We start from the raw sequence: 26,579 nt of genomic DNA, 5'->3' as shown, positions 1-26,579 counted from the left end.
CGGAGTTTGTGTAGTTGTTTAATTTGAATTTCAATAAGGTTACTACTCCCAATAGGTAGGACTGAGAACTTATATCGAATTTGAGAAGGTATGGTTGACTGAGAAAAAGAGGAATAACATATTGAAAGGAAAGCATATCAAGAATGCTTTTAGCCAGGTAAGGTACAAAGCTGCAATGCTCAAAGATACAAAGACCATTGTTCTGTTTCTTTATAGGCAACAGTACACATTGCCTTTACAGGCCTTCTGATTCTAGTGAGGTCATATGATTAATGTTCAGCTTGAAGAAATTCAAGCTGATAACTGCAGATGTGATTTGTGCAAGAAAAGACTTACAGATGGTGGCATTGTATTATATTATATGAAAGGATTATATGAAAATATAATCCTTCCATCATCATAATCATCATCGTTTAACATCCACCGTCCATGCTAGCATAGGTGGCATGGTTTCTCAAGAGCTGACCATGCAGAAGCCTGCACCAGACTTCTGTGACTGTTTTGGCAGGACTTTTACAGCTGGATGCCCTTCCTAACACCAACCACTCAGCAGAGTGGACTCCTTTCATATATATTATATGAAAATATTATGAATATGTATCTCGGTTTGGATTTGGAGAGATGAAACATAGTAATGATGATGAGAGTGACAGAAGCAGTTGAATCAGTATGGTCAGTGTATCACTTACTTGTTCAGAAAAGCAAACAGCACTATGGTAATGGTAGAAGATACTGGAGGAGGATTTTATGTGTTGTAGTATAATTGGTTGAAATGTGTTATTGAATGAAATTTGGATGGTTTTTGGATTAGGGTACCGTCTACGAAGTCTAAGAGTTACTCTGTCTCAGATATGTGAGCAGTTATCTAAAGTTGGGCTTACTTATGACTTGTATTGGTCAGAACAGAGAAGTAGTCTATGGTTCTAAAAAAAAGGACCTAACCTTTGAAATATACTTTTGGACTATGCTATAGATTGTGGCTGTTAAGAGAGATCATCAGAAATTATTTACATTATTTATATTTGATGGGTATTTGTCCTCATCTTGTTTGTTGTTAACACAACGTTTCGGCTGATAAAATCATTCTTCATTGGAAAGAAATGTTTTGCAGATATTTTTCTGTGCAGCTGTTTACAACATGTACTATTTACTCATCAATGAGATGCTGATGACATTTAATATTTCAACAGGATGGCTTGGAATAATTTGTTTCCCTTTTATTTATTATGTATCTTTGTCTGTTTAACATTTTGTATGCCTAAAGTATACTACGTATATTTTTCTAAGTACGATTCTTACATATTTTATATCTGGACATGTAAGTATGATTGTGTGTATATATACATAGTCCTGGATGTTTTCACTTACTTGCTGAAGTCTTAGAGTTTATTTTGATGAGTCACCTTCTTGATGACACAATTGTAAAGAAATTTTTTTTTTCTCAAAAGAAGTGAATATTGTTCTTATCATAAGCATTTACACAAGGCACTTGTGCCGGTGCCATGTGAACAAAACATTGGACTGACTTCTGTGCAGGTGGCACGTAAAGAAAACACCATTTGAGCGTGGCCGTTGCCAGTACCGTCGGACTGGCCCTTATGCACGTAAAAAGCACCAACTACACTCTTGGAGTGGTTGGTGTTAGGAAGGGCATCCAGCTGTAGAAACTCTGCCAGATCAGATTGGAGCCTGGTGTAGCCATCTGGTTCACCACTCCCCAGTCAAATCGTCCAACCCATGCCAGCGTGGAAAGCAGATGTTAAATGATGATGATGATTCACTTTTAAAATTTAGATGTATGTATGTACTACTTTAAAAGTTGCCCTAACAGGCAGCTTTTAAGCTAGCTCCTATACAACATGGGAAGCTCTCCTAGATTCAGCTTGTTCAGGTGTTTCTAATGCCCTTTCTCTCTTAGTAAGAGCATTTGATATTCTCCCAGATGCAGCTTGTTCAGGAGTTTGAGAGTCCTTAAGTATTTGCATATTCGTACCAATGGAAGCTCTCCTGGCTGCTGTTTAATCTGGATTTTCATTTGCTCAGGACTTTCTTTTCCTTGCTGCAGCCTTGGCTCTTTTGATTGCAATCTGGTCTTCTGTTGGTAGAGATTTATTTTTACGAGGCATACTGCTGCCATATGCATTAGGCAACAATAAACTACAGAAGAACTGAAAATTGATTGCTGCATTTAAGTACTATATTAATATCTAAGGCTACCTTTTAAAAGTTCAATGATAATTCTTCGGCCGCCATTTAATATAAAAACAATTTGATGACTTATGTTAGATTTTGTAATTTATTTCGATTATTCCCAAATTTATTTCCAAGTTATATAAATTGTTATCTTAATATGCTAATGCCTCTGTAGTTATGTACATACATACCTGTGGTGTGTGTCACACTTAGTTGAAAAGAAGAGGTAAAAAGAGAGAAATGAAACTTATTAAGCAGAAGTATAGTTGAACTGGCAAAACAGCAAAGAATAGTGAGTAAGAGAGAGTGAGAGAATACAAGAGAGAGGGAGAGAGAGAGAGAGAGGGAGAGAGAGAGGGAGAGAGAGAGAGAGAGAGAGAGAGAGAGAGAGAGAGGACATTGGTAGCACTGAGCAGTAAGAGAAATATACTGTGTTAAATGCAGGAGAACGATTAAGGGCAAGAAGACATAGGGGAGGGAGGGAGAAGAGAGAAAGATATTTAGAGACATAGATTGAGTGAACGAAAGGAGTGGATAGAGAATGATAGGGAAAGAGGATGAAGTTATTCTCAGAGAGAAAATGCTGGAAAAAGTGTGACACACTGACACACTGACATTCACATTTATTATATTAGATATATGTAATTGTTCAGATATATTTCAAATAGAGAAAGACCCGGTTTTTAACTTAGATTCAAGGCTCCTTCATTGGAATTTCAACATCAACAACAGGGTATTTTTGTTTGTATGTATGTATGTATGTATGTATGTATGTATGTATGTATATGTGCAGATTTGCTTTATGTATAAAATAAATTTAGTTATAAAATAAACAGATTAATCAACGGAATATATTGTCTGCAAGTCGATGGATACTGCATATTATCCTCCATTTTCTCATTGCTATATATATATATATATATATATATATAATTGAAAAAATTGGAGTTAGCAAGAAGGACTATGGCTGGACATTTATTTTTTTAATCACTACAATTGCAAAAAGAAAGAGAAAAAATTACTTAATGCATCTAACATTCAGGATGTGGATTTGAACCGTATGAGGTCTTGTTCCAACCCCAAAGGATCAGAATAGGTTTATATATCAACAACACTAATGAGATTGTCTTACATTACTCACATTAATTGGTGAAACCAAAATACCAGAAGCAATAGAAATAATAATAATACACTGTAGAGATGGAACGAGCTCAGGATTAAAACAATTTATGTCTGACAAGCTTAACATATGAGACTTAAAAAATTTAAGTAGATACAGTTTCTGGAATTTAAAAAAATCTAGTTTTTTTTTATCTTTACAATTGTATAAATTTCTTTTTAATGAGGCTTTTGAGATAGCAAATGTGTTTCATATATCTTCTTCAAATATGTCTTTGAAGAAGATATATAAACTGCATTTGCTATCTCAGGATCTCAAAAGACTGATCTATCTCTTTCTCTCTTTCTCACTCACTCTTTCTCTCTCTCTCTCTCTCTCTACTATCTGTGTGTGTACACATACACATAGACACACCTGCTCACTAACAAATACATACACACACACACATATATGTATATACATATATGCATACTCACATGCATATATATGTATGTACACATTTCTATCTATCTATCTATCTATCTATCTATCTATCTATCTATCTATTTATCTATCTATCTATCTATCTATCTATCTATCTATCTATATATATATATATATACATACACACACACACACACACACACACACACACACACACACACACACACACATTAAGTACTTGTTGAATGTGGCCTTTGTAGAACCTCCAGCACTAGTGAGATTGAAGCCATTAATGTTTTTAGATTGTTGCAAGTCAAAATCTACAGGAATGACTATGGCAGCATTCACCAACTTAGACAAGGAGACTGTCCAGAAAAGTTGCAGGAGATTCTGAAGTCGTCTGGAGGCTGTGGTTGAAGCCAATGGCGATTCTATTGAATAAATTTACTCTTTAGTATTTCAAGATATTTTATGTAATTTTAGTAAATATATCTGTTAAAATGAGATGTCTGTGTTATTTTCCTTTTGCATAATTTAGGTGACAATATATACACCACACCTTGTATACACACACACACACACACACACACACACACACACACACATATACTAACATATATATGTATAATGTATGTATGTATCTATGTATTCTTCAATGTATTTCAGCCCCAAGGCTGTATAAATGTATATATATATATATATATATATATATATATATATATATATATATATATATATATATATTGATGATGATATATATATAATCTGACATTACCCAATCATGATCATCATTTAACGTCTGCTTTCCATGCTGGTATGGGTAGGATGGTTTGACTGAGGACTGGCAAGCCAGAAGGCTGCACCAGGCTCCATTCTGATCTGGCAAGGTTTCTACAACTGGAGGCTCTTCTTAACACCAACCAATCCAAGAGTGTAGTGGGTGCTTTTTATGTACCACCGGCATGAGGGCACGAGGGCCAGTCAGGCATTGACCACACTCAAATGCTGCTCTCTATGTGTCACTGGCATGGGAGCCAGTCAGGCTGTACTGGCAATGACCACGTATGAATGGTGTTTTTACATGCCACTGGCACATTAGCCAGTCAGGTGGCACTGACATTGACCATGTTCGTACGGGGCATTTTCCATGCCACCGGCATGGGAGCCAGTCTGGAGTAACTGGCATCAACTATGCTCGAATGGTGCTTTTTACGTCCCACCAGCACGGAAGCCAGTCAGCTTCTCTTGCATAATATTATTTAAAACAGTCTGTTCCATGTTGCTTCAAGTTTTTCAGGTCTCAAACGGGAAACCAACTCCTCTCCATTTGGTCATTCCAGAAGCCTGAAGGAGTCAGGTTCTCATTAGGGGGCCTGCAAAACTTGAAGTCCCACAGAACCAAATCAAACTACTTTAAATAATACATGTAACTCCTACTAAATGTGTTGAGTTCCCTTTTTTTTCACTTGTCTATTCTCTCATATACATATATATATATATATAAATATATATATATATATATATATATATATATATATATATATATATATATATATATATATATATATATATATGATACCTGGACGATTGCTTCATAATCTGGACCAAACCTCAAAGCATTGTGGAAGAATTTAACACCCTCCTGAACAACTTACACCCATCCATCCAATTTACAAAGGAGATGAACAGTAGCAAATTACCATTTCTAGATATAATGGTAATTAAAAAGAACACCGCCATTACCACAGATATATATTACAAACACACAGACACACACCAATACTTGAACTTTAAATCGTGCCATCCACCCCATACAAAACGCAACATACCATACTGCTTAGCCAGGAGAATATGTACTATTGTAGAGGATATAGAGACCAGAAATCAACGTCTGATGGAACTGAAAGAATTTCTGCTGAAGCAAAAATACCCATCACGACTCATAGAAAATGGTATTCAGCGGGCTTCGAAAATACCCATACAACAACTGAGGATACCGCAAAGAAAAGACAAACAGGAAAAGATCATTCCATTTATAGTGACACAAAATCCATGCTACCAGAACATCTTTAATATCGCCAAAGCGAACTTACCGATCCTTGCACAAAGTAAGGAATTGAGAAATATCGTTACAGATCAAAATATAACTCTCAGTAAGAGACAACCTAAAAACTTGAAAAAACTATTAACAAAGGCAAGGTTTGACCTCAGCAACAAAAATCAAACATTCACTGTATCCAAATGCAATGATAGCCGATGCGGCACATGCCGATCAATCCATACCGGCCCATATATGAACACAAAAACAGGGAAAATATTCACCAATGCGAACATGAACTGCAAAAGTAGAAATCTAATCTACTGCATCAAATGCCCTAATTGTGAAGAATTGTACGTTGGCCAGACAGGTAATGCACTATCGGAACGCTCACGGGTACATCGACAACAGATTAAAAACCCAGAAGTCCGCCAAATACCACTGAGTAACCATCTAGCAACATGTGGTCATCAAACTTTTATTATATTTCCATTCCATAAACTTTACAACCGGAATGAAATTGAAAGAAAATGCAAAGAAAAGGACTTTATTAAGAAATTCAAACCCACTCTTAACAAACAATGATTAAATCCATCTTACTTGGGGTTTAAAAATCTTATCCCTGTAACCAAAACACAAAAAATCTCTCAGATATCATCATTTCTATAAATAGATTTGGCATCATTTCTAAGAACAGCCAAACACCTACTGGGGTTTAAAAATCTTATCCCTACAACCCACACAAAACAATAAATTAAAATATCATCATTTCTAAAAATAGATTTGACATCAATTCTAAAAATAGCCAAACACCTACTGCTGCCGTCCAAAGGAATTGGTATAAAAGACAGAAAACCAGCCAACTTATTACAGTCTGTTAAAGTCTGTCATACCGGCCATGACGAAGGGATATTTATATATATTTATATATATGTATTTATATATTTGATCCTTTATATTGAACACTCAATATTTCATCTACATTCAATACTTTCTTTCATGGTGCCATCCATTTTTATTTTATTTTATTTTATTTTATTTTGTATATTGTATATTATATTATATATTGTATATTCCATATTCTATACCCCACATTAGTTCTGCAGGAATATAAATAAAACATAAAAAACAGACAGTGTTGGAACTCTTTTAAACAAAATAATGTATTCCTCTATACACAATCATACAAAAAAAACCACCTTTTTTGTATTTATTTTTACTCGCATATATATATATATATATATATATATATATATATATATATATATATATATATATATATATATATATATAGAGAGAGAGAGAGAGAGAGAGAGAGAGAGAGAGAGATAGAGATAGAAAGGGAGGGAGGGAGAGAGAGAGAAAGAAAGAGAGAGAGAATTAGAGGGGAAGAGAGAGAGCCACTACCCTCAATACTATTACCCCTCAGCTGAAGGCTCTTGTCTTGCAAGGTACTTGATCATGTTGCTGATGGTGGTGCCATGTAAAAAAACACCCAGTAAACTCTATAAATTGGCTGGGATTGGGAAAGGCATCCAACCATAGAAGCCATACCAAAGCAGACAATGATGAATAATGATGATGGATGGTGATGTATATATATTTATATATTGTGCTTATAGTTAGACGTATGACTACTGTTATATGAGTTAAAGCTCACAAAGATTATCCTTATCCAGTTAGCTTTTATTATAGTAGTTAGTCTGCGACTGTACTTAGTAGTGTTACTAGCTATGATATAAAGAGCATATGTAATGGAAAATTAAAGAAAAAAAAACAAGTATGAATTATAAATTAGATGTGTGTGTGGGTGTGTGCGTGTGTGTGTGTGGTACGCACACTCGTGTGTACCTCGTGTGCACGTGCATATGTGTGTGTGTGTGTATAGCTAAATCAAACTGTTTTAAATAGCAATGATGGTGATGATGGTGATGATGATGATGATGATGATGACAATGATGACGATGATGGCGATGATGGTGATGGTGGTGATAGTGGTGATGGTGATGATGATGATGATGATGATGATGGTGATGGTGATGATGATGATGATGATGATGGTGATGATGGTGATGGTGGTGATGATGATGATGATGATGATGATGATGATATATACCTATATATTGCAAGACAGTATATACCTATATATTGCAAGACAGTGTGTGAGAGAAAATTGTGATATCACAGGAGAGAAATGTGTCTGCATGGATGATGGTGCACTTGCTTTTAATGATTCTACAAAGAAAGAGGCTTGGCGGAGCCATTATGAAAGACTGTTGAACATGGGGGAATGAGTGGGAGGAGGAGAGCCTGCCAAATGTTGATCCAGTAGAGGGACCAGCTATCTGAATAGACAGCACCCTGGTAGATAAAGCAATTAAGGATATAAAGCCAGGAAAAGCCTCCGGCCCATCAGGAATCACCGCTGAGATGCTTAAAATATCTGGTGGTGTGGGCTTTGGCCTAGTCACCTGTATTGTAAACCAGAGAGTTTATGATGGAATCATACCCAATGCTTGGTGTAGCAGCACCATAGTCAACTGCTACAAAGATAAAGGTGATGCTTTAGATAGAAATAACTACAGGGGTTTCAAACTGCTGGATCAGGTGATGAAGGTCACGGAGAGGGTCATAGCCCAACTAATTAGAGAGCGAGTCCACTTAAATAAGATGCAGTTTGGTTTTGTGCCAGGTAGAAGCACCACTGATGCCATATTCCTGGTATGGCAACTGCAAGAGAAATACCTAGCCAAAGATAAACCCCTATATTTGGTTTTTGTGGACTTGGAGAAAGCCTTTGACAAGGTCCCCTGATCCCTTATCTGGTGGGTGATGCGGAAACTGGGGATTGATGAATGGCTAATAAGGGCTGTACAGGCCCTATACAGAGATGCCGTCAGTAGGGTGGGTAGGTAGGTGGGTGGGTGGGTGGGTAGGTGGGTGGGTGTTTGGGTAGGTGGGTGGGTAGGCAGGCAGCCAGGCAGGCAGGTAGGTAGGTAGGTAGATATTTTCTTTTTCTCTGATCTTTAACTTTATGTTAATATCCACTGGGCTGCTGATTTCCACAACTGTACAGTTCCTCTTCTCTATCTCAAATCACCATGTCAGGTCTATTATGTTTAGATTTTATTGAGGTTTTCAAGGGTTACATTTCACCAGTACTCCTTTTTATTTTGAGTGGCTATGGCTCCCATCATACTGTGGGTTCTTATTTCTTTGGCCTCAGAGCTATCCTTCTGATGGATCTTGTTATATAGTGTCCTAGCTACAGCATCATGTCTCATTAGGAGATAATATTGTGATGACATTTTCAGACAACTGCTTATGATGTGGGTGATTTCTTCAGGGTTAACTCCACAAAGTCTGCATCAGTTACTACATTTTACTGCTTTTCCAGCATCAGGTATTTGGTTGATATTTCCTGTTCCTGGATTGCAAATATATACCCTTCAAAGTGGGAGTTAGTAATCCACTTGTTGGTTCATGATAGACTACTTTGATGAAAAATGTTACTATCATCCCAGAACTTTTTACTAACATATCCATGCATGGTCTTCTGATATATGCTCATCCTTTCATCTGTCTGTCTGTCTGTCTGTCTGTCTGTCTGTCTGTCTGTCTGTATGTATGTATGTATGTATGTATGTATGTATGTATGCGTTTTTGTATGTATATGTGCAATTGCATGCACCATTGTTTTGACCCCATATGATGGTGTAAATGAGCATCACCATCATACAAGTCTGTTGTTGATGTTGTTAGTCAGCAGACTTCTGAGAAAAACATGTCCAGCTGTGGAAACAGGTGAGGGCTGGTGGCAAAAAGGGCATCTAGTCAAAGAAAATCTACCTCAACATATTTCATCTTACCCATACAAGCAGAGAAAAGTGGATGTTAAATGATGATGATAATAATGTTAGGGCCACTGATTTACACAGCATTATCGTATAGATAGTTGATAGTTCCAGAGCTTAATGTCACAGATAGAAATCTCAATATTCTGCCATGTAAGCCCATTCATAATCCTGTTTGCTTTTCAGTAAATTCAGACTGTATAGAAATTCATTTGAAGCTTTTCAGTTCCAAGTGAAAATGTATGGGGATTGATATAGAATTTTGTGACAAAACATAAGACTCAGTTTTCTCTTTTCCCTTTACAGAATGTATTTTTTTCCTTCAGCTCTATCATTATCATTTATGTCTTTTAAACTGTCCAAAAACTTATTAGAAATATCTGTATTTTCTTCACAAGCTATCTTCTCAGCTTACACCTACACGTTAATAGAAGTCTTGTTTCCATGTCATTTCACTGGAAATAACAGGAAATTATATACTTCAGAAGCTTGCCAAGTACACATGAAAATTTAGATACCTGTCTTGGTCTCCATTTTTTTCCTTTTTTTTCTTTTCCATATCACATGCTGCTGCTCGTCTCGTGAAATTACCATCTGCCCGTGTAAAAATGTTCAAATTTTGTCAATTCAAAATATGATAATACCATTCTGAATCTACCCACTACAAGGCATGATAGCATACTATTTCTTTTTACACCAGCAAAAAGTATATGTTTTCAGCTGGATTACCAGCCACAAGCATATACATACATAATGAACATACATAATATATGTTTTTCAATGACAACCAATATAATAACTACAAGGATTCCGAGGGCTAACAAATATTACAGTTGTATTATAAGAGATGTAATTATCTGCTACAAAATTTGTATTAATATTTCAAAGATTAGAATTATAACAAAAGAATTTAGGTGATATAATATTCATGCTTTCTTCAAAGGTCATAGCTCAGTGATTTAACTTATTAAAAATATATCAAAAAATCATTTATTTTGCTTTTTCGTTAAAAATAAAAAAATCAATCAGTTTAAAGGGAAAGAAAAAAAAATAAGCAACAGCTAATTTTTGCATTATCTCCCTTAAAATTTTTCCACTGTTTATTTACGTAAATAGAGATTGAAACAATGGGAAAATCAGGTTGGATTTCTGCCGGCTGACGTCTATGTGAGAAGCAGTGGGGAGCAGAAGACTTCCTGTGAGTTGCATTTTTGAGGATAAAGTTTTAGATGAAGGGTTTAGTGGTAAGACACCACAAACGAGGAGAGACAAGTGAATGTCATAAGTGCATCCAGCTTGTTAGTTCAGAAGAGCAAGGTCTATTGCAGAACAGACAGAAGGAAGGGTACAATGGGTTGATGTGCTATCCATTGTTATGTATAGACAAGCGAATCCTTGCCAATCAGTTGGGTAGCTTTTAGGGACACTACCTTGCCTATGTGTGTGCATACAGGTGTGTGTGTGTGTGTGTGTGTGTGTGTGTGTGTGTGTGTGTGCGTGTGTGCGTGCGTATGTGTGTGCGTATGTTTATAACAGCTGCTCTAATACAGATGTGTGAACAGTTCACTGAAGGGAGATGGACTTGTGCTTTGTATAGGGTTTAGAGCTGAAATTGTTTCTGAGCATGAAGTGACAGTAAAGCTTTTTGGACGCATCCAGGTGCACTTTTAGCTCCTTTTATAGATATGTGGCCATAATGAGAGATCATCAGGGGCCCATCAAATAACTAAAGAAAAATTGATGATCAATAGAAAATGGCTCCGTCAAACCCCAGTAGCTCACAAGAACATTTATTTCACTTACCTTTCTCAAAAGAAATAGTTCTTGTTGTCTTCAATGTATACAGCTCCTCTTTGCTCCCTTATTCCCCTCAGATTGATTCAACTGGTAAAAACACAAAATATTCATTAACTGGAACTCTCCTACATTAATCAGTGTCCTCATACATTGGTATTTTTGACCATCGCACCAACTTTTTAAAACTGAAAGTTTGCACCATAAAACAGTCTCTTTCCACTTTGGATCATCCAACAATTGTTTAAGCTTTTTACATTATCTGTCATCATCATCATCAATGTCATTAAAGCGGTGAGCTGGCAGAAATGTTAGAACGCCAGACAAAATACTTAGCAGTATTTCATCTGTCTTTACGTTCTGAGTTTAAATTCCGCTGAGGTTGACTTTTCCTTTCATCCTTTTGGGGTAGATAAATTAAGTACCCATTACATACTGAGGTTGATCTAATCAACCGGACCCTCTCCCCAAAAATTTTGGGCCTTGTGCCTAGAGCAGAAAAGAAAAGCATCATCATTATCATCATCATCATCATCGCCAACATCATCATCAGTTAACATCCATTTTCCATGATGGCATTGGTTGTATGGTTTGATAGCATCCTACAAGCTGCATGGCTGTATCAAACTCCGCTGTCAATTTTGACAAGGTATCTATGGTTGGATGCCCTTCCTTATGCTTCCGAACCCCATAGTTCAGTCCCACTGCATGACATCTTGGGCAGGTGTCTTCTACAATAGCCTAGAGTGGATTTGGTCGATGGAAACTGAAAGAAGCCCTTTGCGTGTATGTGTGTGTGTGTGTGTCTATCGGTTGTCCCGCTATTACTTGACAACTGTTGCTGTGTTTATGTCCCTGTAACTTAGTGGTTTGACAAAAGATCGATAGAATAAGTACCAAGCTTTACAAAAAAGTAGGTACTGGGGTCAATTCATTTGACAAAATATTCTTCAAAGCAGTGCTCCAACATGGCCACAGTCAAATAGCTGAAACAAATAAAAGATAAAAGACACACACACATTCACATGCACACTCACTCACAAGCACACACTTACACACACACATACTCACACACACTCACGCACAATTACTCACACATTCACAGACACACATGCACACACACACACACACACACACACACATACAATATGTAGTATTAAAATCATGACAATATAGCTGGTTGCCAAATTTGATAATCAGATTTCCTTACAGACTGATACTATTTTCTCCTACTTCAGAACAAATAAGGCTTCCAAAGCCACAGGTATCTAATATTTATTGTGTCTTCAAGACATTATCAAAGAGCTATTCCAAAATTGTTTATTGTAACAATGACAAGAAGTTGGAAGCTGAGAGCTAAAAATATTTTGTATGGACAACACAATATATATATATATTATAGTTTTCAACATATATATATATATTATCATTGTCATCATCACCATTTAACATTCGCTTTCTAAGTCTCCTTATTTGGATTATATATTATTCTTTGCTAGACTCACACATTGAATTTACTGGTGTTGTACTTCGATTTTCTACACCAGCAGAATTTCAATCTTCCTCAGGGTTCTAATTCAAGAGAGTAAATAGCTACAAGCTCATGTTGAATGCTGCATTGGAAATTCTCCTACTTTTCACTTAATTAGGATTATATAATATTAGAGGGGCTATGTATTACTTTATCTTTGATGCCTCTAGATCTATTATTATTATTCTGGTTAGTATTAGAGGGATTATATATTAATTTATCTTTGAAACCACTATTAGCTAGGGCATTGTTATAGTAGGAGGCTGTTTTCTTGAAAATTTCTTTAGATGACGAGAGGTTAGACACTTTGTTACTAATATTAACTATTTCACAGTTTGAATGAGCCACAGGCCTAGTTATACTCATTATCAAAGTGAAGCAAAAGTAATAGGAGAAGTTTGAGAAAATGAAATAGAAACAATTATCAAATGGTTGACATCTGCTTACATTGCATTCTTATTGTACAAGAGATGGTAGGGAGTGATTGTACAACTGGATGTTAATACATATTCTGGGTCATAGCAAGAGCAAGTGAGGAGAGAGAGAGAGAGAGAGTCTACCAATTACTTTGTTTTTGTGCTGGACTTGCTGAGTCAGGTAATTGCCAAAATTGGGAACTTGCTTAATTTGCACTTGGTATGCTAATGTTTGCTGAGCTGTAGTACTCTCCATATATACATGCATGCATGTCTGTATAAATATCCATATTAAGTAAAAAAACAAAAAGAGATAAAATATGTGTATTCTATGCATTTTTTTTTTTTTTGTTTCCTTATTCCTTAATTTAAAATTCAAACTTCTTAGCCCATCAAATATTATAGGAAAATTGTTTATCATACTTTCATTGACCATCTGCTATGGAACAACGTGTGTGCGTATATATATATATATATATATATATGTATACCTTTTCCTTCTTACTTGTTTCAGACTGTGGCCATGCTGGGGCATTGCCTGAAAAAATTTCTAGCTAAACGAATTGACCCCAATAATTAATTCTTTTAAAGTCTGGTACTCATTCTATTTGTCACTTTTGCCAAACTACTAAGTTATGGGGATGCTAACACACCAACACCGGTTGCCAAGACAAAGATGCACACATATACGTGCATGCAGGCAAAAATGTATAGAGAAGCCAAAAAAACCCCAGCATCTTTCAACTTTCTTGTAATGGTTCTTCTAGAAACAATCTTGGTTTCATAAGTTCTAACTCATCTTGACAGTTCCTGTAAGATTTTCTTTCTTTGCTAAATAACCAAGAATCTCAGTCTTCCATTATTTGCACTTGAAGTAGTCCTAGGCTTGCTGTACCCTTACTTCCTAACTACAAGTGTACAACTGGTCTCTTTATGGTAGAATGAGAAATAGGAATTGTTTTCTTCTTCAGTTCTTTGTGGATTTCAGAATATGTCAAGTCTACTTTCCAAAATATAGCAGTTTGAGTTTTAATATTCGCATTAACATGAAACTAATTTTCTTTTAAAGGTATATCTTATTTAAGAGAATGCAAAAGACATGAATTAATCCATCCATCCAACTTGTATTTTAAGTTTTTTTGGTAGAACTTTTGAGTTAAACAATTAAAAAATTTCCTGTATATTTTCACTGAGAAGAAATCTGATAGAATACTTCTTGACATTTTAAATACCTTTCCAACATTTCATTTTAAATAACAATCTCCCAAAATAACAAAACTATCATCCACTGTCTATGCACACAATCTTTATTTCTTTTGTCTCACATGAGATACTGGCCCTTAAGGATAAAAGAAGAAAATTTAATATTTTCAGAATTTAGATTTTTTATAAAATTCTTTATGCAACTTTGAAAAATAGGTTTTGCTATTCCAAGAAAAAGTAAAAAATAAATAGTTAGATAGTGTGAAGGATATATTACTGCTTTTAGAACAGATAATCTGGTTGATTTGAAAAATGTAAAAACGTGCTACACTCTAATGTTCCAAATTTACAAGTAACATGTTTTAACTCTTTTTCATTAGGTCTAGTCTGTTTGTCTATCCATCCATTTATCTAACTTTTTATCATCTATCTTTCCATTCATCTATCCATCCTATCCACCTATCTATCCATCTTTCAATCTGTTTGTCTGTCTATTGTCCATCTATCCATCCATCTGACCATCCTTCCCCCCACCTATCCATCTCTTTGTCTGACCATCTACCCAACTGTCCAGCCATTTGACAGCCTACTCATCTGTTTTTCCTTCCATCAAAAGAAATAGCACCCTACTCAATTACATTGAGTCTAGTGTAATCTTCGCATGGCATAGTGTAAAATCTGAGACTTGTCAATGTGTTTGGAGAAAATTGTGGGCAATGGTAACTTTTATGGCAGAGGCATATGAGGCTGATTTTGTGGGGTTTTAAACCAGTCTATTGCACAAAGTAGGGGGATATGTGCATCGGTGAAGACAAAGCATGACATAAGGCATATGAGATGTCTTGGAACAGCAGTCTTGACTCTGCTTATTTGGCATCGCTGAATTGACATTGAATTACTTGACATCAGATATTTCAACATCTCTCTCTCCTCCCTCTCTCCCCTCTGTTTCTCTCTCTCTCTCTCTCTCATTTTCTCTGTCTGTGATATCTATGTGTGTATATTCCTACACATGCATGCATGTGTGTTTATATGTTTGCCTCCAATACCAAAAAGTACTGTCACCAAAACAGGTTCAATATCCAGACAGTTGTGCCTATTGCCACCATCCACACAGCCATATCCAATCTTCTCATTCTGAGACGTGACCAAAGAAGAGAGCAGATATTGGGTTAATTAGAGTAAGAAAAATTTGTGCTAATTTATGTTAATTAATTAAATATCATTACAACAAAGTAAGTTTCTACTTTATCTAAAATGGATTCTTGCTTCTCAAAGTACAATATTTAATCTTATCTTACAGCATTGACAATACCTATATTTTATTAGATTAACAAAACCTGTTTTTTACTTAAATTATATCGTTTCTTCATATTTTTCTCATTTCTACAATATTCAAAATACTAATGATAATATCAATGCATAGAGAGGGTTTTAATGGGTTTTGTAAGGTGCTCTGATAATTTAAAGAGTGATGCTCAAATATCTGGAAAATTTAGTTATTTAGTAAACTTCCAGATAGGAGAGAGTTTATTGTTTATGTATATAGCTTGGGTAAAAGCTGCTATGTATCTCACAGGTGGACTTTACTATTAGCAATGCACATACAATATGTGTATGTATTTTATGCATTTGTGTATGTGTGTGTGTGTGTATGTATTTTATGCATTTGTGTGTGTATTTGTATTTAATGCATTTTTTTATGTGTGTGTATGTTTGTATGTATGTGTATGTATGTGTTGCATATTATTTTTGGCTGTGGTCAAGAAAGGCAAAGCATTCAATGAAAATTTCCACGATGAAATGAAAACCTGGGTCAGCATGGGTGGTAAGTTCTCTGAACACCTTCTGCCAGAGATGTCTATTGTTATTGCATCTGTGCAAAAGAGCGCAAGTCCCTTACAGGACTGAAAAGCCACATCCATGCTGCTCATGTTTAAGAGAACAATCAAACAATGGCATTACTCAAAAGTAAGTTGTAATCATAATATACATAACTATAGTTTTACAGGTGCATTACACAGAAGATGCTTATGTTTTTGGAAATGGAAGCAGCAAGTTTTATTCTATCTTCAATTTCTTACTGAATAAAAGCAAAATAAGCTCCTGTTTATATACTATAGGGTGTCCACAAGGTCTGGGTACATGGAGTAAATAAAATCATAACATAAACAATTAAATATAAGAAATAATAATTTCTTAAAGTATGTGTTAATTCCCATGTACCCAGACACCCTGTAGTATTTGACTGGGTTGACTATACATTCTTCTTTTGACTATTCTAACTTAACATGATTTATATCAACTATATCGATATAACTTGATTAATTTTTTTTATTTTTGAATTGCAGAGGAATTCGATTTCTCCAGATTCTACGAATGCTACATGTGGACCGACAGGGAGGTACCTGGAGATTACTTGGCTCTGTTGTTTACATCCACAGACAGGTAAGATGACATGTTATCTAATATTGTGTGATGTTATGAATGAAAGCATTCAGCTGACAGAGTGAATAGAAAGTTGATTGAGTTGCTGTAAATGTTTATGTTGTTGAGTATAGTGATTGCTTACTTGTGAGGGTACATGGTTTTGTGATTCTGGTACTCAACTCCCTATTGTAAGGTCATGCATTTGATTTCTGGTGATGCATTGCATCCTTGAGTAAGACACTTTATTTCATGTTGCTGCAGTTCACTTAGCTGGCAAAAATGAGTTGTACCTGTAATTCAAAGAGCCAGCCTTGTCACATTCTGTGTCATGCTGAATCTCCCTGAGAATTACATTAAGGCTACACATGTCTGTGGAGTGCTCGGCCACTTGCATGTTAATATCACAAGTAGGCTGTTTCATTGATCATATCAACTGTAACTGTTATCATTGTAATCAATAGAATTCCAGATTTTGGTGGGTTTTTTGCTTGCTTGTTTTGAACCTTATTTGTAATTATTGATGAAAAGGAAAATGAGTCTTATTTTGAAGATGTGAACTTTAGTCTATCTGAAGCCAAGTTTTTATGTGATTGATGTGAAGTCAGTTAACGTTGCTAGATTGTGTTGCCCAGGGTGACCCTTGAATGCAACTTCTATGGAACCAAGAGAAAGTGTAGTCCAAAATAACATGTGTTATCTTTAAAGGATATGATTGGTAGGGTGCAGATTTGAACCAAAATTCTTTGATATTAGTATAGTGGACAGGGAATTGCCCAACTGATTATTTTTGTTCCATTGTACAGACTTTGACATGGTTGTAAAAAAATGTTTGGTAAAGCATTGAAGAGGAAATAAGGTTGCTGCTAATTACTATGTAGATCACTGTGAGCCTCACAAAATCTGGCACTTACTGATGAAGGGTAAAAAAACTCCAACTTCTGTACTAGAGATGTGTAGTTTCTTCACTTTGTCTTTTCTACTGTTACCTCAGTAGCCTCTGTTCCTTAAATCTGACTGACTTCATACCACTTCCACACCTGACTCAGCTCTCTTCTTCCCATCGCCTATATTGTGTTAATCTACCCCATCCTTAAACCTTGCGTTAATGACTACACCTAATCCCTCTACACCAAAACATCAATGTTCTGGGATTCTTTCCCTGCACATGTTTTCTCAACAATTATTGTCTTGCAACAGTTCAAGCAGAATACTAATCATTATCAATTTCACTAATCTATGACTGTCTACGAAAGCCTTGGGTCAAGCCCTTTGTGGCTGTGTAGTAAAAAGCTTACTTCCCAACCACATAGTTCAATGTTCAGTCTCACTATATGACAGATTGGGCAAGTGTCTTCTACTATGGCCCCAGACTGACCAAAACCCTGTGAGTGGATTTGGTAGATGGAAACTGAAAGAAGCCTGTTGTATATATATATGTATATATACATATCTATGTGCATGTCTTTGTGTCTGTCTTTGTCCACCACCACCACCACCACCACTTGACAACCGGTGCTGTATTTACATCTGTATAACTTAGCAGTTTGGCAAAAGAGACTGGTAGAATAAGTACCAAGTTTTAAAAAAAAAATCAATACTGAGGTCAATACATTTGACTAAAAATTCTTCAAGGTGCTGCCCCAGCATGGCCACAGTCTAATGATTGAAACAAGATATAAGATAAGGCTTATCTTAATAAGGAATTATACATGTGTTCCAGCCCCTAATATACCTGGCAGTATGCAACTTATAGGGAACCTATTTTATAAGTGGCACCAGCCAAGTGAAGTTATAGTCCAAAGTAGAGACTGTATTATCCTCAAATAAAGGTCAAGTCTGAAAGCTGGTGACACTGTAAAGATACCCTATGCAGAAGGTGGAATAAATCAGGGAACAAGTTAGACTTACTTCTCACCCTTTAAAAATAGGGTTTGTGCATTTTATCATGACAGCAACACAAAAAAATATATATTTATATCTTACAGGGTACATGGTGTCATCTGCTCTAGCTCAGGGTTTTATTTCTTAGTAACTTACCTTTAAAACATGTTTCTCCTAAAGTAGTTCTTTACCTAAGAGTAAATTACTCATTAGTAGAGTTATCAGAAAGATAGGTAAATGAGTAAAATCAGCAGAAAGAGAGAGAGAGAGGAGGAAATGGTGAATCATAAATAGATGTATATAAATTGGGAAGAGGGATATCAGAACAGAATTTGTGTAGAAATTAAGAAAGTAAATTTGTTAGAAAAAAATTTGTGGTAAAACAGAGACTATTTAAAAGAAGCAAGTTTACATGAAAGCCAACACACATTTTATAAAGTTGGAGATGTGACAATGAACAGAATTTCTTTACAGAAGTGATGATCATTCATAAGAATATATGTATAGAAGGAACAGAAAGTAAGAATAGTGAAAGGGGGTGAAAAGATGGGAGGTTTCCAGAGAGAAATTCAAAAGAGATAGGTTAAAATTTTTAAATTATATAAAATTAGAGTAGGATAAGAGATACTTTTCATAGAGAGATATCATGTTTGAGGATCTTTGAAAATACTATAAAATTAAACACACTGCTGATAATCTCAAAAACCTTCATTAATTTGAGAAGCAGCTATTAAAGCTAGGCACAGACTATGTAAAAAGATTATGGTAGTTCTGTATTGCTGAAAAACTTACATGAATAGAATTGACTTTGAATATTTGCAATGCAGAAGTTGTGAAAGAAAAAATATTCAGACATTCAAATATTACTCCCAGGCTACGATATACGTTTACTCCACTTATGATAAATTCAATGTCACTAACATGCACTTAAGAAAGTAAGTGATTTGACAAAGAGCAAAATACGCAGTATCATTATCACTGACAGAATGAACAGCCTAGCTTCATAACACAATATTTCATTGCAGTAGTGAGAGAAAGACAGAAAAGCAGGAGTATTAATACTGATATTAAGAAATCAATTCAACCAATTGTTCTCTTATATTCTTCCCTTACAATAAGTGATCTTGTACTTTAGAAGAAATAATCTTCATCTTTATTCTTGTCATTGAAACAAACATTGGCAATGGTTACAGCATCTTCATTGTTGTCATCATCATCATCATTCATTCAAATAATTTTTGTTGTTATCATTGTGATATTTGTTTGACAGATAAGCCTACTCTCAATAGATAAACCACCATCTGTACTGTTAAAGGATTATTTAATAAATGTCAGATTGAACAGCTGCATAGAGAGATCCTATTCATTTATAAGAGACCATTCAGTTTTGAATTAACAGAAAAAATATGTTGTTAGTGAAACAAATGATCACAACTCAGTTTTCTGATAATTGGCCTCCACAAGCTTTAACCCTTTAACGTAGAAAGTTTTATATACAAATCTATAAATTGTTGAAGAATGTACCTGTCCTATAACTATATGTATACATATATACATTAAAGATGTGTAGGAACGTGGTACTATTCTACTCACAGATTGGACTTGTAATGTGCGAATCAGCCAGTCAATTTCTCTTTCTGAAAATCCCAGTTTATCCAGATTCTCCTTTAAGCATTTACTAACAAAACCTAGTGCTCCAATTGTTATTGGTATGAATATGAATTCATAGTCTGGATATAGAAGCTGGAGGTTTCAGAATAGTTGTCCATAGATATCCTCTTTTACTTTGATTTTCTAAGAGATGTTTATATCTGCAGGGCAACTAACCTCTATGATGGTGCATACATTTGCCCTTCTGTTCCAAACAACAATATCCAGCCTGTTATGCTTAAATTTGACAGAAGTTTTGATGGAAATATCCACCAGTATTCCTTGAGTTGGTGTTTATGAATGTATTCCATAACAGAGGGATTTTATTTCAGGAGTCTTTTTTGCAGATGGCATTGTAAATTGTTTTAGCAACTACATCGTGCCACATAGGGAGGTAGTACCATGACAACATTTTAGGACAGCTACTAATCACATGCGTAATGTCTTCCATGTGTATGTATATATGCATGTATGTATGTATGTATGTATGTGTGCATATATAAATGTGTGTCTTTTTATCTATTTGTTCCCCGCACTATCACCACTTGACAACTGGTCGTTTTGTATTTGTACCCATAACTTAGAGGTTAAGCAAAAGATACTAATAGAGTAAGTACCAGTTTTCAAAATACATTCACTGACTTGGTTATTATATATTTACTGCAGAGGTTCAATAGCCAATTAAATGAGGTATTGAATGACTGACTTCTAAGTTGTAAGCTCAAGTATGCTGCAAAACTTTTAATGTATTTATGAGCAAGATACTTTATTCTACAATTTATCGAAAATAGGCATCAGATAGTTTTGGAACACAACCACTGTTAGTTCTACTTACTTTCCTGGTGAGTGAGTATCTCTCATCTACTTCGCACTATAAAACTTGTGCTAAGCACTGTCTGTCAAACATTGATATTTTTGCTAATATATTTCGTTTTATTCCATTTGCAGGAACTAATAACTACACTGTACATTGGTTTCTTGGGGCTAATATTTTCATCCTATTTTGTTTACCTTGCTGAGAAAGATAACAGCAACAAAGAGGGAGAGTCAGCTTTTAGCAGTTATGCAGATGCACTTTGGTGGGGTGTGGTAAGTATGGATTGACATATCGTAAACAAACTTGTGCATTTTGTATAAAACTTAAAGCAAGGGAGATATCTACAGAATTACCTTCATGTTTCAGATATTTCTACAGAATTAATTTCACTTTTGCATCTAAATAGTTTTGTGGTTATGTACTGGCAAAAAAGAAATCATGCATCAGATATAATATATCTGCGTCAGCGTCTCACAATTGTGTTTCTGTTAACTTCACAACTACTGCCCCACATCTTCTTTACCATCTTATCTATCACTCAGCTTCTCATAAACACTGCACCATATTACCTGTCATGAGGATTGGGATTGAATCTACCCATATTCAATCCTCCCTGCCACCACCCTTAACTCTCTACTTTTCTCCTATCGTGACATAAGTGCATGAGAGTTGGCACTGAATCTATCCACATTCACTACCCCTTATTCCTTTTGTAGCAGCACAAAAGCAACAGAGAAAGGAGACACTATGTCTATGGCTCAAAGGCTGGAGTGAAATAACAAACAGCTTCAGGCTAATGAGTCAAGAGGCCTTTTTTAGGGGGTGGAAGAATACAATCCAAGCTGTCTGTACATATTGTTGCAGCACTGTACCAGATATGTGGGAAGTATTCTAACTGAACTTGGTAAAGTGTTGATAATTGTTTAAGCTTTGGTGTATTTAAATGTCGTAGAGGTGCAATGGCCCAGTGGTTAGGGCAGTGGACTCGCGGTCATAGGATCGCAGTTTCGATTCCCAGACCGGGCGTTGTGAGTGTTTATTGAGCGAAAACACCTAAAGCTCCACGAGGCTCCGGCAGGAGATGGTGGCGAATCCTGCTGTACTCTTTCACCACAACTTTCTCCCACTCTTACTTCCTGTTTCTGTTGTGCCTGTAATTCAAAGGGCCAGCCTTGTCACACTGTGTCACGCTGAATATCCCCAAGAACTACGTTAAGGGTACACGTGTCTGTAGAGTGCTCAGCCACTTGCACTTTAATTTCACGAGCAGGCTGTTCCGTTGATCGGATCAACTGGAACACTCGTCGTCGTAAACGACGGAGTGCCAACAAAAAAAATTTAAATATCATATTAGGAAGTGCATCCAACCGTAGAAACCTGCCAGAGCAGACGTTGGAGCTCAGCATTATTCTCTGATTTGCTGGTTTCCTGTTGTACCATCCAACCCATGCCAGCATAGAAAATGGATAGTAAATGAAAATGATGATGATGATGATGATGATGATGATGATGATGATGACAACAACTATGACAACAATAAGAACAGCGACGATGGCGATGATGATGATGATGATGATAGCTAAACAAGAAATCTTCAGCAGTTCCCAAATGACCCAACGATTTATGATTGAATTTTATTTTATAATTTTATATGCAAATTTATTTCAACATATCTCAAGCTGGCTGAATTATTTAATTCCATTGCTCATATGATCTTCAGATCACAGTTTTAGGTGTTGGAAGAAGCTTGCAGCAATTTACTGAAAATCTCACAAGAAACACATGATTGTTGATAATGTCATAACTAAGAAAACATGAGATAACTGAAATAAACGTAAATCAAATAATTTGTCTACTTGAATATTTTAATATCCTGAGAATTGTATTGGTTGTATTTCCTTCAAGTGACATCCTACAATAATTACTATAACCGTTGCTGCATACTTGATGCTGAAAATTTTGTAATGTAAAGTCTAGACTTTTTTTAAACTGCTACAACAAAAGTAGGCATATTTTGCTCACAAAATGATTGTTTCTTTGCTAAATGCTGTTGTGCTATATGTGTGCATGTGTGTGTGTGAGTGTGCATGTGTGTGTGTGAGTGTGTATGAGAGAGAGAGAGAGAGAGAGAGTGTGTGTGTGTGTGTATGTGTTTGTGTGTGTGTGTGTGCATGTGTGTGAGAGAGAGAAAGAGAGAGTGTGTGTGTGTATGTGTGTGAGAGAGAGAAGGAGAGTGTGTGTGTGTGTATGTGTGTCAGAGAGAGAAAGAGAGTGTGTGTGTGTTGTGTGTTTTAGTTTCTCTTATCTTGCTAATTTTACAACATTATTTCTTTTGTTTCAAGAAAATAATACTTCACTTCAAATAACACTTTGTTTATTTCTAGTTTCCATCTTACACTTTAAATAAAGTTGCTTACAAATTACAAAATTCAACACAGATATATTTCTTCTTTTATCAAAATATTATGAATGATTTTCTTGCATAATCCATAAATAAATAAGATCAACTGAAAAAGAAGATATTCAACAGATTTATATATTGGCTATGTAGTAAGAAGCTTGCTTCCCAACCACATGGTTCCAAGTTCAGTCTCACTGCATGGCACCTTGGGCAAGTGTCTTCTACTATAGCCTCAGGCCGACCAAAGTCGTGTGAGTGGATTTGTTAGATGGAAACTGAAAGAAGCCCATCATCATCATCATCATTGTTGTTTAATGTCCACTTTCCATACTGGTATGGGCTGGATAGTTTGACTGAGGACTGGTAAGCCAGGAGGCTGCACCAGGCTCCAATCTGATCTGGCAAGGTTTCTACTGCTGGATGCCCTTCCACTCCAAGAATGTAGTGGGTGCTTTTTATGTGCCGGTGGTAGGGAGCCAGTCAAGCAGCACTAGTATTGACCACGCTCGAATGATGCTTTTTATGTGCCTCCAGCATGGGTGCCAGTCAGGCAGCACCGGCATCAGCCACAAAAACGATTTCACTTGACTCGACAGGTCTTCTCAAGCACAGCATATTGCCTAGTGATTGAAGAGTACTTTTAAGCAGGCTGGTTATGCGACACTGGCATTGGCCACAGCTATGATCTCACTTGGCTTGCTGGATCTTCTCAAGCACAGTATATCTCCAAAGGTTTCAGTCACTTGCTATTGCCTCTGAGAGGCAATGTTCAAAGGTCATGCTTCCCCACCTCATCCCAGGTCTTCCTGGGTCTACCTCTTCCACATTGATCGACCAGGAGTTATAGTAGAAAACACTTTCTCAAGGTTTCGCTCAGTGGGGAGAACCTGAAACTATGTGGTTGTTAGCTCATCTTTTTGGGGGTTGATAAATATAGGACCAATCCAGGACAGTGAACTGAGTAGTATTAGAATATCAGACAAGATGTCTTGTGGTATTTGTTCAGGTTATTTGCATTTTCAGTTCAAAATCCTATCATGTCCAACCCAATAGCAGACTTGATATGTCCCTCAGCTTAATACCACAACCTGGTCCTTGTACGCCTTTAGTAGATTTCACTTTGTTGGAAAGAGGCACTTGAACCAGGCTTCCAGTTTAAGGATAACCACCTCCCTTCTTTCTACCGGTCTTAAAGACCCTGAAAATAATAAGGGTCATGGGCTCTGCTCTTTCTTCCTTGACTAAGTAACTGAAAAGCAATTAAAAGAGAAATTTTTCATCATCATCATTGTCGTTGTTTAATCTCCGATTTCCATGCTGGCATGGGTTGGACGGTTTGACTGAGAACTGGCAAGTTGGGAGGCTGCAACTGGCTCAAATCTGATTTGGCAAGAATGAAAACAATTATTGTAAGAATAAAAACAATTATTGTAAGAATAAAAACAATTATTGTAAGAATAAAAACAATTATTGTAAGAATAGAAACAATTATTGTAAGAATAAAAACAATTATTGTAAGAATAAAAACAATTATTGTAAAACGATCAGCAGTTTTCAAGTGTAAACACCACTTATATGTCTTGGTCACAGGCATGACATTGTGTTTTGATCACAGGTGCAATGTTATGCTGGCAACATGATAGGAATTTCTCTTCTTTTAGCTGGTTGTCTGATAATTAGCTGTCGACATCTAAGAAAATTTACATTATAAAAATAAATGTTTCTTAGAAAAATATCTTCCATATTTATGATTAATTGTTTTCTAATGAGATTGGATATAAGTTCATAAACAGTTTTTTGGGCTTTTTTTCTATAAAAACACTTGAAAGTGTCATTAATATGCAGATTTATGACAAAAATTGTAAGATCCACTCCTGACAGTCTGGAAGAAAGAGAGAAAGTTACCCAAAGACTAAAGGTTTGATCCAAATATTTACAATAGGCAGAACTACACTGAGGGTACAATCAAGGGTTAGATGATGGTGGTGTTAATCTGGGGGACAGGTTCAGTCTGCCATCCAAGATCAGCAACAGTCACTCTGACTGTCTTCTACACATTCTCCATGTAGCAAATTTCACTTTCAAGGCTTCAGTCAACTCACAGCTAAGACAGAAAATACTTGCTCAAAGTCTTGCATAGTGGATTCAAAACCTTAAACCTCATTGTTGTTAGGAAAACTCCTTAACCACACAGTCATACCTGCACCCTGTAGAATAGTATTGAGGTATCATACATTTTAATATCTTATGGTATTTTAAAATTCTAATATATTAGAATCTCAGTAGCAACATACTTATACATATTTTTCTCTTTCTGATAAAATTGTTAATGTATAAGACAAAACATTCTGTGAAATTTCTTCTGGCATGCTATGTTCTTAGTTCAAATCCTGCCAAAGCCTACTTCATGATTCATCCTTTCAGGAGTTGATAATCTAATGGTCAAGTATAGAGTTGTATGGTTTCAACAAATCCCTATCCCTTAAAATTTCTGGTCTTGTGCCTAAACTACACAATTATAATGACTATCATCATCATCATCATCATCACTATTATTATTATTATTATTATTATTATTATTATTATTATTATTATTATTATTATTATTATTATCATTATTGCAGATAACAGTGACCACAATTGGATATGGAGACACAGTACCCCAAACATGGATGGGACGAATTGTTGCCTCATGTTTTTCTGTTTTCGCAATTTCATTTTTTGCTTTACCAGCAGTAAGTTAAACTTTTATACAAACTACATACTATGTTATTTTTTCTGTTGTTTGTGTTATACTTTTTGCAATATCTACATATATATGTATATAT

General features: G+C 35.7%; 1 protein-coding gene across 1 annotated transcript in view; it reads left to right on the top strand.

Moving 5' to 3' along the window:
* Positions 1-26,579, top strand: part of LOC106867967 (potassium voltage-gated channel subfamily KQT member 1) — a 251,801-nt gene that overhangs the window by 193,872 nt on the left and 31,350 nt on the right. Inside the window, exons 5-7 of the mRNA XM_089347720.1 lie at positions 16,924-17,020; positions 21,482-21,622; positions 26,376-26,486. Of these exons, the coding sequence (XP_089203846.1) occupies positions 16,924-17,020; positions 21,482-21,622; positions 26,376-26,486 (349 nt within the window). The remainder of the gene's footprint in view (positions 1-16,923; positions 17,021-21,481; positions 21,623-26,375; positions 26,487-26,579) is intronic.

The sequence above is a fragment of the Octopus bimaculoides genome, chromosome 2 (genome assembly GCF_046866305.1).
Source record: "Octopus bimaculoides isolate indiv1 chromosome 2, ASM4686630v1, whole genome shotgun sequence".
Taxonomy (NCBI): Eukaryota; Metazoa; Mollusca; class Cephalopoda; order Octopoda; family Octopodidae; genus Octopus; species Octopus bimaculoides.
This window is presented reverse-complemented; position numbering and strand designations above follow the sequence as displayed.